General features: G+C 42.2%; 1 protein-coding gene across 2 annotated transcripts; it reads left to right on the top strand.

Moving 5' to 3' along the window:
* The first annotated feature begins 1,316 nt into the window (after positions 1–1,316).
* MPC1 (mitochondrial pyruvate carrier 1) lies at positions 1,317–10,281 on the top strand. Of its 2 annotated transcripts, XM_048936404.1 has the most exons (5): positions 1,317–1,589; positions 3,202–3,205; positions 6,371–6,467; positions 8,976–9,108; positions 9,803–10,281. In XM_048936404.1, the coding sequence occupies exons 1-5, from the start codon at positions 1,519–1,521 to the stop codon at positions 9,819–9,821; spliced, it is 324 nt and encodes a 107-aa protein (XP_048792361.1). In that variant the 5' UTR covers positions 1,317–1,518; the 3' UTR covers positions 9,822–10,281. The 2 variants fall into 2 exon arrangements, with proteins under 2 accessions (XP_048792361.1, XP_048792360.1); XM_048936403.1 differs by lacking the exon at positions 1,317–1,589 and having other exon boundaries at positions 2,291–4,522.
* The last annotated feature ends 7,057 nt before the right edge of the window (positions 10,282–17,338 follow it).

Here is a 17,338-nt window from a genome sequence, read left to right as displayed (position 1 = left end):
GGGAGGAGAGGCTGGAAAGCTGCCTGATGGGAAAGGACCTTGATATACTGATGGACAGTTGGCTGAATATGAGCCAGCGGTGTGCCCAGGTTGCCAAAAAGGCCAATGGCATCCTGGCTTGTATCAGGAATGATGTAGTGAGCAGGACTAGGGAAGTCATCCTGCCCCTGTACTCAGCACTGGTGAGGCCTCATCTTGAGTACTATGTTCAGTTTTGGGCACCTCAGTACAGAAGAGACATTGAGGTGCTGGAGCAGGTCCAAAGAAGGGCAACAAGGCTCGTGAAAGGGCTTAAAGAATATGCCCTGTGAGGAGAGACCGAAGGAACTGGGACTGTTCAGTCTGGGGAAAAGGGGGCTGAGGAGAGATGTTATTGCTCTCTTCCAATATCTGAAAGGTGCTTACAGTGAGAACAGGTTGGTCTCTTCTCACTGGTGACAGGTGACAGAGGGGAAATGACCTCAAGTTGCACTGGGTTAAGTTTAGGTTGGATATCAGGAAACAGTTTTTTACAGAAAGGGCTCATATCATGTGCCATGGACACTTGCAAAGGGGAGGTTGTGTCCAGACTGTGCCTTCCTTCAGATCTGTTCCTCTCCAAGCAAGTAATGCAGCAGAGAAGAGCCGCATGGTATTTTTCCAGGAAGTGGAGAGCAAGGAAGTTGCTGTGGGTCCCTGTGCTGCCAGCATGGCCCAGGCTGCACCCAGCTGCCGGCCCAGTGGTAAAGGTGCTGCAGGTCTTGGGAAAGCAGTCGGAGCAGATAAACATCCATTTTCACTATCTCCAGTACACTGAGCAAAGATAAGGAGTCATTCACATACGGGTATTTGTTTGACCGACCCAAATTCTATGGAGAAGGTATTACAGCAGGGTTAGAGTTTATCTGCAAGTCTAAACAAGCAAAAATCTGCGAGGGCAGGAAATGGAAAGTGCCTGCGGGCGCCTGGTCCCGCGTCTTGAGCGCCACGGGGGAAGGCTGAATCCTGCGCTCTCTGACCGCAAACCCGAAGCTCGCGCTTTGGGCTCTTACAAACGGGATTACCCTTAGAAAACCACCCCAACGCTCTACGCGCACCACCCGCCCCCCCCCGTCCAAGCTGACGCCACACGCCCCAACCACCGCCTCAAGGAGAGCCTCCCCAGCCAATGAGGAGCCAGCAGCCGAGCCGCGCGTCCAATAGCGGCTCGGCAGGGCTCCGCCCCCGCGGGCTGTTAAGGAACGCCGGCGGATCAGCCGAGGGCGGTTCCGCGTCGCCCTTCCCGATCGCTCCCTCCCCTTTTATTCACGCCGCTTTACGGCGGTCCGCCTTCCCCTCGGCTCTGAGCGCCGCTACCGGCTCGGCTTGCAGCGGGCGGGAGGCGGGACCGCGGCGGCCAATGAGCGCGGGGAGCGCCGCGCTGACGGAGAGGGCGGTGGCGCGGGCGCTGCCGTAAAGCGGGCGGCGGCGGTGCGGGGGTGCCGTCCGCTGCGAGGGCTGCAGGCGAACCGGGCGCAGCCCGTTTGCTGCCGGGCCGCCATGGCGGGGGCGCTGGCCCGTAAGGCCGCGGACTATGTGCGCAGCAAGGAGTTTCGAGATTATCTGATGAGGTGAGCGGCGGGCGGATGCCGTCCCACCCGGCATTTGACCTTGAGGCGGGCGGGTAGGAGCGGGGCACCGGCAGCAACGGACGGATGGGCTGCGAGGCTCGGCGGAGCTCTGCTAATGACGTTAGGAAACCTCTCGCTGTGCCTGTCGCAGCTGTTGCGGCCGCTGTTCGTTGTGCGAGCCCGTGGGAGGGCACTTGCTGGTGTGAGGAACGGCCCTGCTTGGGGCAGGCGGGGTGGCTCTGTGTGGGAGAGAGCTTCTGCGGTGAGCAGAACGCCTGCGGCGTGGTGCTCTGTGCAAGGTGGGAAGCGATGCCAAAGCAGTGACCCAAATGCGGGAGGAGCCAGAACGCCTTCACAGCGAGATGGCAGCCAGAGCAGGCCTCAGCAGGGCTTCCTTCTGGAAGTTCTGAGGGTATCCTGTAAGCTCGGTGGATGCTTTGTGACATTGACACTTTGTTATTGTGCTGGTATTCATTGGGAGTGTGTATGCTGTAGTAGTGCATCGGTCTGCTCTGTAATAAAGGGAAGCAACTAGCTTTTGGAAGAATGAATTGCTCCCTGACATCACCAAGGTTATCTGCTGAAGTATCATTTTCCTTATCAGAGACTTAAAGGCAGCTGGAGGAAAAAAAAAAAAAAAAAAAGCTGTATTTCATCTTGGTTCTCCTCTTGAAGTAAACAAAGTTCAGTTATCTGAACATGCACAGGATTCTTGCTTTGTGGGATGGGTTCTGTCTTTTGTCATTTTATTACTGGGTGTGCCACGAAGCTAGTTGAACCACCCAGGGCAGCCTTTCAGCATTGTTCCTGCCCTAGGAAAGCAGTATAGGCTCTTGTTTGTGCTTCGTATGGTGCTTAGAGTTTAGCTAACTGTCAATAAAAGGCTGCAGTCTTCCACTGTAGTGGAAACACAATATGTCTACTTAACGGCTGTATCCCAGTATGTTCTTTCCTGAGAGCTCCAGCCTACTGGAGGGCTCTGCATCTTGCACAAAACTCCTTTCTTGCCCCGCTCTTAAAGCAAAGCTATGAGTCTATGCTGTCTGCTCTAGAAATCAGTATCTAATCATGTCAGTAATTACAGTGAGGCTTTCAAGTGTGTAATTTCTTCGTGTGAAACAATGACTGGAGCTTGCAACACTTAGGTTGTACATCTTCATGCTTGACCTTTGATAGAATAACCACAATTGCCCAAAGCAACAGAATTGACTATATGATGAGTTGTGAGCTGTTATATCTTAGTGTAGTCAGTCCTTGCAGAGGTCCATCAGAGTAAGTAGCTTCAGTTTCAGCTTCATAACTCAAAATCAAAAGCTGATTTAGTGAACACATACTGCTTTTCTCAGGTGGCTATGTCTGGCATTACATCATGAGCAAGCTTCTGGATCTCGCACAAAGAAAAGATGAATTGCTTTTAAAACTGTCATAAATAATTAAATGTTCTGCCAATTTCACTTCTGGCTTCTCTGAAGTGGTGTTTAATAGGGATGTGAATAACTGTAAATCATGTAAATATAGATTTGCCCTAATTATGTCTTGAGGTTTTAAAGTAAATGTCATAAGAATTTAAGCTCTAAGTATGGCTTCTTTTTCTTCTTGTAAACTTCAGCAGCACTGTTAGTTTAAAACAAGCTGATTGGCATATCAAGGTTTGACATTTTAGTACAAAATGCTCTCTCTTTCACGGGACTGAATGTAATTGTTGGAAACTACAGATTTGGAGTGGTATCTCTTCAGGAGTTGCCCTGTATCTGCAGTAAGGATCCTGTAGCATTTGTTGCAGCTGTGTTGGCTGTAGAGCTTTGGGGCCGGTGTCTGCTTCTGGAGGAGCTGAATGACCTTGTTCTGCCCTCTTCTGGGAGCATAATAGCTGTTCCAGTTTCACGTGAGCATGGGGATGGCTGCAAGACCTTAGCTGGAACTGTTAGCAGCAGGCAGCGTGGTTCTATTTTAGGCTTCTGCATACATGTGAACATCTTGCGTCTTAAAAAAGAAGGTTGGATTCTGTTAGCACAAAAGCATTGAGCTAAGGGGCTTGTTTGAATTTGTTTTTTTTTTTTAAGATTTTACCAAAACAAAAAAAAAAAGGTGGAATGTGCACTTGTGAAACTGGCTTGCCAGTTGATTATTGCTACAGTTAATAAGAAAGCAGTGGAACAAGCAGATAGGTTAATCAAGGATGTACTAACAATGCACCTTGATTCAGACTGCTGCTTGTAACGAAGATTCAGCTTGACCTCTGAAGTAGGCCTGATTGTCTACTTACCATAGGCATTTGTTAAGTGATCATGGAAGCCATTATGATGGGAGTAACTAATAGTAGTATAGATCAGCATTAATAGTTCTGGTAATTACATGATGGCTTAAATGAAGCCTGTACATTCCTGGTGTGTACATGGCATGTTAGGTCACTGACTGTTATAGCTTGTATCTAATACAGCCATGGTTGGCCTGAGCTTAGTGACAGCAAGACCTCTGGCAATGTTTGGTTTAATCTACTTAAATATAGGTATATGGAGAATTCATTGACTTCAGAGCTTTTACAGTGAAGCTGTAGCAGTTTAGCTTTGTTCTAGACAAACCTTGAGGGCTTTTGACATCTGTTTTAAACTAGCTTAGGATGGGAGTTTGGATGCTTTGTTGTCTGCAGGGCAGGAAAGATTTTCTATGAATCATAATGAGGTTTTTGTTCTGCAAGGTAAATGACACTTCAACAGTAAACATTTCACATAGTAACAACTCTTGAAGGAAATAACAGTTAAATTAACCAAGGTTATTGTCAAGGTTACTTGGTTTACAAGGTTACTGACTTGTCTTTCATTTCTTGTGAGCATCAATCATATATGAATTATGAAGGAAACTAATATTTTGTTTCTCTTTCTCCCATTTGCTTTTTTGAATGGCAAACAATGATGGCCCACTTCAACAGCACGGTAAGGAGTGGGGAGGGGAACTTTGTTTCATTTTCTTGCATGAGTTCAGTAACTTGTGAACTTCTTCTGCCTCAGCACTGTTAATGAAGTTCCTTGCATGTGAAAAGCACCAGGAGTGGTGCACTAGTAATTGCAGATCTAGGCTTTATGTGACTGTCTCACAGTAATAACTTGAAAAATCAGCAGGTCTTTTCCCTTTGCTAAGGAGATCTTATCTATCTTGAGCTGCTCTGCTATATAGCAGAGACACTGGTAACATAGTAGCTACTGAATTACATTGCTTGACTTAATTTTTTTTTAACCAGCTTTACTTGAGACAATAAATAGTACCGTGTAACTCTGTCTGCAGAGTTTTTCTTAGCCTTTCGGTTTGCTCCTGAAACTGGAAGTTGATATTTTAGGCCTGTTATGCTCTGAATGATATGGTTGTGATGGCTCATAATAGTAAGAATCATAATGTTATGGAGACCTTGCTCGTCTCTGCAGACCAAAGACAAACAGGATAGGTGTAGTTTAATTATTGTTTGTGAAAACATCAAAAGGCACTTAAAACTGGATAACCATTTCACAGTGAAGTTTCAAGTGAAAAGGCTTCATACCTACCTCCCTGGTCAGCAGAGGAAAGTTATTGCTGTGGCATCTCAGGTTGATGATGGCTCTTCAGTTTGTGTAACTGGAGTTGGAGTGGTCTGCAGTATATCTGTGTTGTAATGGCAGTTACACAAAAACACGAAGTTGACCTGAACTGCCTTTCAAACCAAAAGTCTCCAGTAAACATAGAATGGCCTGGGTTGAAAAGGACCACAATGCTCATCTAGTTTCAACTCCCCTGCTGTGTGCAGGGTCACCAACCACCAGACCAGGCTGCCCAGAGCCACATCCAGCCTGGCCTTGAATGCCTCCAGGGATGGGGCATCCACAGCCTCCTTGGGCAACCTGTTCCAGTGCTTCACCACCCTCTGTGTGAAAAACGTGGACAGGGTTAGAGCCTTAAAGACCTGTTTTCTGAAACGGAAATTGCTGTTTCAGGAGTCTTATTTAAACAGTAGAGGTCACATGTGTACTGTCTCACCAGTTACCTTTTGTGCTGTGATTTAGTGTGATAATGTGGATACATTTGTCTTAGCCATGATTTGCACAGTAAGATAGTGTATGTGATTAGGTACTTCTTGTTGGCTCACTTGCTGTCCTTTTAGTTTCATTAAAGAATTGGAAAAAAGTATCCTACATACTGCTGACTGTAAATGCTCTTCTTCTGTTGCAGCAAGTACTTTGTGCATAAGTTAAAGATACATTTCTTTACACTATCTAAACATACCTGTGAAGTACAGATACCATGTAACCATGCAGCTATTCTCAGTTATACCATTTTTCTCTCTTGAGAGGCTTTAGCTGTTAAAGGTGTTAATATTTTTTATCAGCAAAAGTACAGTAAAAATAAATGTGTTTTTTGCAGCTCCTGAATACTCCTTTAAATCTGAATTTGAGCCGATGTGGTCTGTAGGCACAGAAATATTACCCTTTCTTGCATATTGCAGGAAGGTCAAACTATGAAAACAATGTGTAATGTAACATTCCAGTTTTCTGTGTAGGTTCTAGTTAAGTTACCAATATTGCAACCTAAACTTACAGGAAACAAACGTGGCTTTCAATCAGAGTCTAATTACAATGTTACAAGCTGATATTCAGGCTGGCAAAATGTTGCTCTTGAAATTTCAGATGCAAGAAACTTGAATGTCCCCTGACAATTCCAAAGTATTAGAGTATCTCTAGTATCCCCATTTGGGGAAGAGACAAAAGCATGAGCTTAACTGGTATCTGCAATGCTTTTTTTCTTTTCTTTTACAGCACTTTTGGGGCCCAGTAGCCAATTGGGGACTTCCTGTTGCTGCTATTAATGACATGAAGAAATCTCCAGAAATCATTAGTGGCCGAATGACATTTGGTAAGTACTGAGTCAAGCATCTCAGTAAACTAACTACCTGGTGTAGGGAACCTGCTTTGGCAGGGGGGCTGGACTCGATGATCTCTGGAGGTCCCTTCCAACCCCTACAATTCTATGATTCTGTGAACTGTAGAACACCAATTCCATACTTAAAGCAGTGTGGTATTAATTTCTTATTAACTGATGATCAGAACAGATGCAGATATTAAAAATCTTTCCATATAACCTTGGGGGCCTCTCATATTGAGTTACATGAGTTGTGAAGTCTTTTGCAGAGCTTTTTAGCAACTTTTTTTTTCTTTTGTACAGAGTCCTGGTGCATAGTTTTAGTCACCAGACTCAAGCATTAGTAGTTACTACTCTACTACTGCATGCATTTTTTTTTTTGCATCAAGGATACTGATACAGTGTGATTGGTGTGAGACTTAAATATAAACAGTGACACTGAAAAAACAGTAGTGCTTTGTGGGGTGCTAAAAACACCTGAGGTAGACTAACTCCTTCCAAGCAGATGCCTGAATGTCAGGAGGCTATTATGGCTCTTGATATGATGTAAAAATTTCATTTTTAAATACATAAGCAACAATTATTCTGCCTTTTTTTGCATGCGTGTAGCCTTTGCCTATGTGTCTGTATTTTAAGTTCTTCTGTGTTATCATAAAACAGGTAATTTACTTTACTAAACTGGTACTTCAATACTAGTGTAATTGCAGTTAGACTTGTTAAGGAATTAACAAATTCCAAATAATTCTTCTCCCCCACGCAAAATACCATTGGGTTAAGGAAATCTATTTCCTCATCTATACTAGATTCTACTTAGAGTAATTCAATCTATTAATCTACTACCCTAGAGATGAAAGACCAGCTTAAATATTGTCTCCAGTACAGTGAGAGTGTGTTTTGCAAATAATTTTTGGTGGCAGATACCCAGCTCAGTAAATTCAGGTATTTAAGACAGAAACAGAGCACACTGTAGTTCTACCCCAGCTGCTTTAGATCCTGCCTCAAAAAAAAAAAATCACTCTTCAATTGCTGAGTAGCTTGAAGCTCATTAGCAAACCTAGTATTTTAGAAATGCAGTCTTTTTCTTACTATTTGTTTTTTCTCATATCTCCAAATATTTGCCAATTTTGCTTTTATTACCCTAGTTACTAAAAAATAATAATTGAATGTAGGCATTCAGATACAGAATAATGCAGGATAAAGTTTGGAGAGTGGTGAATGTTTGTTAATGCCTTTTCAGTTGCAGCTATTTATTCCTGCTCCTGGATTTGATCTGATTTATAGCTGAACAAAAGTATATAAATATGAAGTAGTTGCTAGGCTGTCCTTAAATTAAAAGGTTTTCTATGTGTAGAGTCAGACATCAAATTCCTGGACTCAGAAAAGCTTGAAGTGATTCCACATGCTAAGTACAAATAACTCAGTGTGCTCTAGTAATGAGCTAGACCTGAATAAGTCTAATTCAGTTCCTTTATGAAAGGTGTTGTTTATGGCTCTTAGAGCTGTTAACGGATCTCCTAAGTTCTTGCCAGAAATAAAAAGTATTTGGTAGCAAACTCTATTTTTTTTACTTTGTTCTTGTTCACTACAATTGATAACTCAAATAACCGAATTGCTATTTTATAATCAGAACTCATTAGTAGTTCTCCAATTAAAAGGTCACAGGACTATTAATAGTTCAGTGTGTGCTACTTGCAGCATTGAAACTTGTGATGGTAATAGCATCTGGTTGTGTTTACTGCCCTTTCTAGGGTACTTTTTACAAGTATGCCTGGGGTGGTATGTGTACAAATATTTATTTCATCTTCTAGGTTCTGAACCTGGGTAAAAAAAAAAAAAAGCAATTTAATTTGAAAATTTTCCAGATTTTTTTTTTGATTCTTTCTAAGCATGTTGGAAAGCTAAAGCATGAACTCTGCAAAACTGATGCCATAATAGGTTGTAATTTCCTGTATTTAAATGCAGTTATAGCAGGAGGGTGGATTGAGACTATTTCTTGCCTTCCTGGAAAGCAGGTTAGAAACCTTTATGCTTCTGAATGCTCATAATTTCTTGTGGCTGGGTGCATCTGGGAACTTTAAGAGCTTTTCCAGTAACAACTGTATGCAGAGTAAGTACTTATTAAAAATACTGTCCTAGAAATCTGTCAAGTTATTTGTTGCCATATCTCATTGGTATTAACAGGAGGTGTTTTTTTTTTTTAAATTTCTAGCTGAGATAGTTTAAATCGTAACCTAAAGAAAGCTTCAGTTGGACCACAGCAATATGAAGGTTTTTTGTGATGATTCCAGCCCCACAATTTCTTATAGTAAAATCAGCACTTGACCACATTAAGGATCCAATGCAAAAAAATGCATAAGTTTGTAACAACTGGAAAACTCAAATGCCAGTGAGAAGCATTCTGTGTATTGTTAACATTTTGCTGGTGTGAAAATAATTTCTCAACAAAATAAAAAATAATCCACTATCTATTATAATTATATTGATATCTATTATATTTTGCAGCACTGTGTTGTTACTCCTTGACTTTCATGAGATTTGCCTACAAAGTGCAGCCAAGGAACTGGCTTCTCTTTGCATGCCACTTGACTAATGAAGTTGCACAAATTATTCAAGGAGGGCGACTGATCAAATACAGGCAAGTTCCAACTTGTTGGCACTCAGCATGCTCTTTCAGTGACTTTTACTTGTGGTGCAAGCCCTTGCATGGCTTCTGGGCTTGTTAATAGGCTTGCAGAAGATAATGAAGAAAAAACAAGCTTGTCTTGCATGTCCTGTGAGCTTTGGAGGGTGTCTACACAGAAGAGGCTGGAAGGTCATGGATGCAGACAAGGCTTTTAGCAGCTGCTGGGATCTTTGATTTTTTGCTTAATGTACTATGTTGATTAGTCCATGTTTGTCTATTTCAATGACTTCTGAGATTGAAACACTCATAAAATAGTGAAGGGGGTGAATGTCTGAAAGGTGAAAAGAAACTAAGCTGATCATTCTTGTATGTATGGGGTAGATCTGAGATTTAATATTATGTATCCATGGAGCAGACCGCAATTCTTGCACTTTCATGATATAGTTACTATTATAGACACAATCCCAAACAATCCTGATGAATCAGAGCTACGGTTTTTCTCTTTTAAGAAATGCATCTGGTGAGATAATGTCTCCTGATCTATAAATTAAAGAAGACTTAGGAAAGTTGCTACTGGATCTGCCTTTGTAGAAATGACCAGCTAGGTGTCTGACATTCCTGAAGTTGTACTGTGCATCCAGACTTTTGCTAACTACTGAAGTTCAGTATTCGCTCTTTAAAAAAAACCTTGTTCTTCTCCTGACAGGTTGGAGAAAAAGAACTAAATATCTAACTTGAACTAAGCCAAGGAATATGGTCGTCCTGAATTACAACCAAGGAAGATCTGCCATCTACAGTTGCTGTGACAAAGACAATGGGGATAAAACAAAAGCACCTGTTGTGAATGACCCCATCAATAATATTTCTAATTTTTATCTTGCCTTTTTAAAAGTACTATACAGCAATGGGAACCACTGCTTCTAATGTTTTGTTGCCTTATTTGTCCTTAGTAACTACCCTTCTGACTGAGTTTGTTACTCAAACAACCAGCACTATTTGAAAACAAATTTCTTATTATGAAAATAAAATAGCTTGTGATGACTTCACAAACTTGTTTCCAAATTAACTGGAACAGAGGTCAGTAAAACAGAACTGTAGGTGGTATTATTCTATACATTAACATATACTTAAAAGCCATTTAACTTGGGTGCATTCATTCCTAGTCTCTCTTTTTTTTTTTTTTTTAACTTAAGCAGTGGCTTGCTAATCTCCAAGAACAAATGTGTAGACACACAGCCTGGAAGCAGCCAGCTTTCCGTCTTACTGCATGCCTTGTCTCAGTAAAGAGACACATAGGTAACAATTTTTAAGTCGCACATTACTTAAAGATGGTGAAAAGCAAAAGCATAGCACTGAATTCTGTTAAATTCTACAGATCTGTAGAATCTGTACACATCTATCTATTCTACAAAGTCTGATACTATTTTCCAGGTAATTCTAATTTGTTTTACTACTGCTTGAGTTCTAGATGTATGTAATCTTTATTCAGTCAAGAACTTAATTTGAGTCTGGGATGTGAAGGACACAAGGTGCCTTTCATTAGTTTTTTTGATGTCACTGAAGAGTGATTTTCATGCATGACCTGCCTGAAAGTTACATTGTTGTTAAAAATGTAGATGACAAAGAATGTACGTGGTGGGTTTTATTTTGGTGCAGTGTTTTGAACAATAAAACATATTCCAAATGGCAATAAACCATCTCAAATTGTGAACAGTTCTGTTTATCGTACCGTGATATCTTATCCTAAAATGAAATTTTAGGAGGGAGAATCTGTTACTATGATGGCATGGAGCAAAAACAGACTAGAAAAAATAAATGGCATTATCCTTTGCATGTAGTGAATCAAGGCAAATATCCTCTCGATCCTATTATCTAAAACTTCCTTTTTCCTTAGGAGAAAGGAGCTGAGGATTTGACTGAGTGCTACAGCTGCAATAGACAGTGTTGAATTTGTACTAGTTACTCAGCTATGTAACATGCAACAGGTTTCTTTTGGTTACCTATACTGTAATAATGCAGACTGTACTAAAGGACTTGCCAGCTATGGCAGGCTGAAAGAATTGAATTGTAGGCTAGTGTTGTGTTGTTCCTAATAGCATAATAGCTGAACAATGTGGCAGGTATACAGTAGTCAAATGAGGCATGCCCTGCTAGATGAGTAAAGCAAACACTGACAACTTGCTAAAGCTACTTGCTGCTTTGAGAAGTTGCTGCATTAAGCTGCCCCTCCAGTACTGTTGCATGGTCACAGAAGGTATCTCCTATCTCTTAATTTTTTTTCGTCATAGAGGAGAAATGTTAAGCTTCTTAATATGAGTAGTGAGATAAATGCAGGCAAGTGTAACTGCTTGCCTTAACACTTAATAATTTGCATGAACTTGTTTGTGGAGAGGGAAATTACTTACAGATACATTTACTAGAGTTCATTAAAGAGGGAATAGCATTTACAAGCGTATCTCCTTTCATTTTCCTAGTGTGTAGCAGCCTGCACTGTATCTCGTGTTTCTTTCTACTTTTTTCCTTTTAATCTCTGTAGCCATTTGCTGGGGCCAGGCTTAAGTTTTTCATATTGGAGTTGTACAGGGGTGAATAGCAGGTGCCAGTTCCTCTAGTGCTGAATACTGAAAGACATTGGCATTTGAGCATTTTGAGGGTAGGATTTTGGAGCAACCTGAAACAAGCACATTTTAGAGAAACTGGAGGTCTTTGCATTATGAAATCTGAACAACTTAATGGAGATGATAGCTTCCCTTTTTTCACTCAGGTTGTGCTGAATAAAAGTGGGGAACTACTCCAGTTTAACTGATTAACACTAATCTGAAGCTTGTGCTCAGTGTTTGCATTACAGGGCTTGTCTCTACATGCTGTTATTCTGGAACAGCTATTTAGTTTTAATTTCACAGTTTGCCTTACTCCCAGTAGCTTTTCAGCAGTGGGATACCTCCTTCACTAGAAACCTGTTCCACTATGATTCCAAGCCCTTCCCTGAGTCTACTGTTCCTACTTCATGATAGCATTATGAGGAACCACATTAGCCTTTTCTGTCTTGCTGCCACCTCAGTTGCTGCTTTGTTTCACGTGATCAGATGGAAAGGAATTTGTCACTTTTCTGAGTAAGTTCTGCCAGACTGCTGCTAGGGAATGTGGCACCTTTGGGAAGCTGGGTGGGTGGCAGTACCAGTGATGCTCTTGGTCTCTGTCATGCCCTCCTGCCTCCCAGACTGAGGTAGAGATCTCTTGACTCTCTTCTTCCAGAGGAGACTGAGGCTAATTATTTGCTGTAGAATTAAAATAGCTTGTGATTTCTTCTGCTCTTGTGACATTAATTATCCTTGTTCTGGAAGTTTGCTGATTTATAATTCAAATGCGGAGGCCATTTGGTAGCACAGTAATAAATTACGAAAAAAGCAATAACTGTAATTGCAGGGCCGGAAGAGAAGAAATTGCCTGCAAGATTTCTTTAATTAGGGTAGTGACAGCTGCAGTGAATTTGGTTCAACTTCCCACAAATGCCACGTGTTACATATTCATTTCGGTTACTGCTGCTGTATTCAGTACATTCTTTTTTTTCACTTTGCTTCTCTGGTTGCTGTATGAGTGAGTTCTTCCTACTCTGAAAAGAGCAGAAAACATTATTTACTGAGACTGAATATGAGCCAGCAGTGTGCTCTGGCAGCTCGAAAGGCAAATGGGATCCTGGGCTCCATCAGGAGAGGGGTGGCCAGCAGGGACAGGGAGGTGATTGTCCCTCTCTACTCGGCTCTTGTGAGGCCCCACCTGGAGTACTGTGTCCAGGTGTGGAGCCCTCAGTACAAGAAGGACATTGAGATTTTGGAAAGGGTCCAGAGGAGGGCGACTAAGATGATCGGGGGCTGGAGCAGCTCCCCTATGAGGACAGGCTGAGGGAGTTGGGCTTGTTCAGCCTGGAGAAGAGAAGGCTGCGGGGTGACCTCATTGCAGCCTATCAATACCTGAAGGGAACCTACACCCAGGAGGGGAGTAAACTCTTCAAAAGGGCTGACAACAGCAGGACTAGGGGAAATGGTTTTAAGTTGAAGGAGGGAAGATTTAGGTTAGATGTTAGGGGGAAGTTCTTTACTAGGAGAGTGGTTAGGCCCTGGAACGGGCTGCCCAGGGAGGTTGTGGATGCCCCGTCCTTGGACGTGTTTAAGGCCAGGTTGGACGGGGTCCTGGGCAACCTGATCTGAATGTGTATGTTTGGTGGCCCTGCTAGGCAGGGGGGTTGGAACTACATGATCCTTGGGGTCCCTTCCAACCCGGGTGATTCTGTGATTCTGTGATTCTGTGATCTGTGAGACTACTGCCAATATAGTTCTCCAAGAAAACGCATTCCTAATATAATGTAGTCTCTTATAGCATTGTGGGTTATCATTTGTTTTCCATACAAAGCACAGTGGTGACGTCTGAGCAAGAACAGCAGCACAGAGAACTGGGAGGGAAAGGATGAAAGATTCTCAGCCACGTTACAGACTGAGGGAAGATGACAAAGACAAGCAAGTTAACTCTTTGGGGCTGAGAGAGGCTTTGGAGTAGAAGTGTTTAGAAAATGCTGTGCTGGATTAGGACAGAGGAGCCTTCCAACTACTCCAGTGCTTTCCCTTAGCTCCCTCCATGAATGTCAATGCAAAGTGTAAATGTGGTCTAATACATAAGGCATCAAATGTGCTTAATTCACTTGTGTGTTTCTGGTGTAGACAAGCCAATTTTACACTGGCACAGCTGCACACACGTTGCTGCTTTACATGCCAGTTATAAGAAAGTGAAGGGAGTGAAGAACAGCAGGAATGAAAAGATGAAATAGTGAATAGCAACAGTGATACGTTCACAGGTTGGCTTAGCACAAAGCCATTATTAGTACAACTGTTTCTTTATGGTAAGAGGATGGACTGCCAACAATATAAAGTGGTGATAGCAAAAGATTCATACAGTTACTCTTTTGATGCTCTTTCAGCGCATATCTCACAATACACTTTGGTTCCATGTGCCTTTGGGGAAGAAAAATGCTAACCAGCTAACAATGCATCTGCAGTTCTGCTTTTATGGAACTTGAATATTTCTGCTTTTATCTTAAACAGAGACTAAAAGGTTTATTCTGTTTGAACAAGGCATTGCTCCAAATTTCCCTATGTTTGTAGAATGAAATGAAAGTTGACACCATTTTTTTAGTAAATAAATTGTGAAAGAATTCTTCTCTTCACCCAATCCCTTTCTCCATTTGCCAATCCAGTAGCAGCCAGTGCATGCATTTTGCCCCTGTGGTAACCACTTTTAAAAAAAAACAACGTCCATAAGATCAACCCAACAGCAAACAGAGTGCAGAAAGATGGGCTGCCTGGATAGCACACTCTTTAGTGTCATCACCAAGACTCTTTTCCTTCAAGGTCATCACTATATCCTTATCATATGACCTAACCCTGGCTGTGATATCAATATTTTCTTTTCCTACTTTTTCTCCTTCTCTGTCTTCATTCCTTCCCTTTTTAACAGCAGATTTCAAGTAACTATGGCAACAAGCCTAAGAACTTTTAGCCTATTCATTCTTATGAAATCTGGATTATGTTGTTTGCATAAGTGAAATAGTTACACGGGGATAAGTGCCCTGAACTCAGCGTCGGTGCAGGTAAAAGCAATGCTGATTATAGCAGCACTGGCAAGGGTTTATGTGATCGCTCTTCTTGGCCTGCTGTGAAGAGATATGTATTGGCACAAAGCAAACCACTTACGGTTTTGAAAAACGTGAATACTTTTGAACTAATTTAACTCATACATTATCCGAGGCAGAATCAAGCTGTAACTCGTTTTTGTTGGTTGATATTCAGGACAGTTGGAATAGACTCATATCGTGCTTGTTGTTCTTGGAGTTGCATTAACTGAAGAGATGCCTTGTCAGAGTGGTACTGAGGTAAACGGGACTGGTATCCTCCCTCATCCTTTGTAGGAATGTGTAGGTCGTGTGAAATCTTAAAGCTGTTTCCTGGAAGGACAAGATATTAATCTCCTCTAACCTGTCCCTCTGCAGTCTGCCTGGGTCCAAAATCATGGCTTAAGCACAGAAAGATCTTTAGATTTTAACATGTAGTAATGCTAAGGGAAAAGAGAGATAGTCTCAAACATTCTTCCTTTGCACATTCAGGAAGACCATGTCTCCCTGTCCCTGAGATCCCAAGGCAGTTATTCTGTTTGTTCATGGGGCAGTCTTATGTGGCAGCAATTACAAATATTTTTATTTTTTTGTTTTATTTTTTATTTTATATTTTTGTTAAGGGTCACCTGGAAGCACAGGTGAAACCAACAATGTGATCAGTACTAATACTTTGTGTTTTTGTACTGTAACTTGGTAAACATTAGCATCAGCTCTCTGCCAAGTTATTGTTAGGAAGAGGAACAGGTTCAAAGGCTCAAAGATCTGGCAAGGTACCCACTGTTGAATCAGTTAACCAAACCTCTGTGATACCTGACCCAAGCATATGATGCCACAGAGAAAGATGAACTCACAAGGCTGTTCATTATGTTCTTGCATTGGTTGCATTAGCCATTGTGAGCCAATAAAAGTAATTACCTTTCCCTGGAAAAACTTTCCAGTAGCTTACAAGAACCACATACACACCTGACTATTGTGCCAACCACTTTGGGAAGAAGCTGTTGCTTTTCTGGACCTCAGTTCCCCACATCAGAGGGCTGTGAATGAGTTGAATGTCTGACACTAACAAAGTGATGACTGGATCTGGAAAGGTTTGAGTCACAGCAGAGGCAATTTCCATGAAGCTGTACAAAACCACTGAGAGCATGCTCTACTAGACAGGTCTGTGACTCTGGGAGAAGTGCAGGAAGCAACAGGCAGAAGCAGAGGGTTTCCTGAATGGAGGCACAAAAAAGTAGAAGCATTTTCTAGCTTTTGCTTCATTGCTCCTTGTTTTTGGATCACCATTACCTGTCACTGTTAAAATAGCTGTTTAGGTTAGAAGAACTGCTCCTAAAATGTCCAGTCTCATTGGATTGTAATAATCCAGAAGATTGCCCTAAATTTTAGAGTTTTTTATTTTGTTTTGTTTGTTCCCTCCCCATATGGCTGTATTTATTTAAAACTAATAGGGGAAATGAAAATTAAAGCCTTGAAGATAAAAGCTGTGATTTCAACAACCCATGACAACAACTATACTTTGGAGGCAGCACAGGCAATATGCCTCGAATATGAAGGTCTTGACCAGGTCATCAGTTGATACTGACAGGATAAGGAACGATGTTAAACTAAGATGGGAGATTTAGGCTAGATATTAGGAGGAAGTTTTTTACTCAGATGGAACAGGTTTTCCAGAGAGGTTGTGGATGCCCCATCCCTGGAGGTATTCAAGGCTAGGCTGGAACTGGCTCTGAACAGCCTGGTCCTATGGTTGGCAACCCTGCCCATGGCAGGGAGGTTGAAACTATGATGTTGGAGGTCCTTTTCAACTCAGATGATTCCATGATTCTGTGATCTAATGCTTGTTTGAACACCATTGAGCCCTGGATTGCCATAAATCAGAGTTCAGAGGAGAGCATGCTCTTTGCATCATGCCAGATCCCCATACCCAGACTGCCCAGAGAATTTTTGGGAAGACACCGCTGGAGACACCTCTGGCCTGCTCCCCACAGCAGCCTACATCAGGAATTCCTGGTATTAGCATTTCAGTGTCCAAGTTGAATTAAAAGGCTCAGCCTTGCTATGAAAAGATAACAAGCTGGAGAAGAGGTGTGTTAGGCTTGTGGCATTAGTCTCAGCTACAGAGAGGTGACATACATCACTGGGGAGCTGTGGCATGAGCAGACCTAAGGTAGAAAACACAAGCACAGAGCTGCCACAAGTACTATGGCCTCAGCTAACTGCATGCATTATACCACAGCAATTCAGCACAAGTACTATGGCCTCAGCTAACTGCATGCATTATACCACAGCAATTCAGTCTCCCACAGTTTCTGCACCCTGTCGCACAGCCCTTTCCCTTCCCCAGACAGAGTGGATTAGAGGCTGATGGCATGGTAATGGTAGTGCATCTAAAAATACTCTGGAAGACATCAGCAGGTCACAGGAGCACACTGGACATTCAAAGCAGGTGGCAGTCAGCATGGTCATAGCTCAGGAAAACACTCATTGCTGCTTCTGGCTCCCTTCACACGCTGCAATGCATGAAAGGTGCATGGTAGCCTTCCCCTAGCCACACTGGTGGTCCTGCTCCTGTGACTT

The sequence above is a fragment of the Lagopus muta genome, chromosome 2 (genome assembly GCF_023343835.1).
Source record: "Lagopus muta isolate bLagMut1 chromosome 2, bLagMut1 primary, whole genome shotgun sequence".
In the NCBI taxonomy this organism is placed as follows: domain Eukaryota; kingdom Metazoa; phylum Chordata; class Aves; order Galliformes; family Phasianidae; genus Lagopus; species Lagopus muta.
Note: the sequence above shows the minus strand (reverse complement) of the source record. Positions and strands in the feature narration are given on the sequence as shown.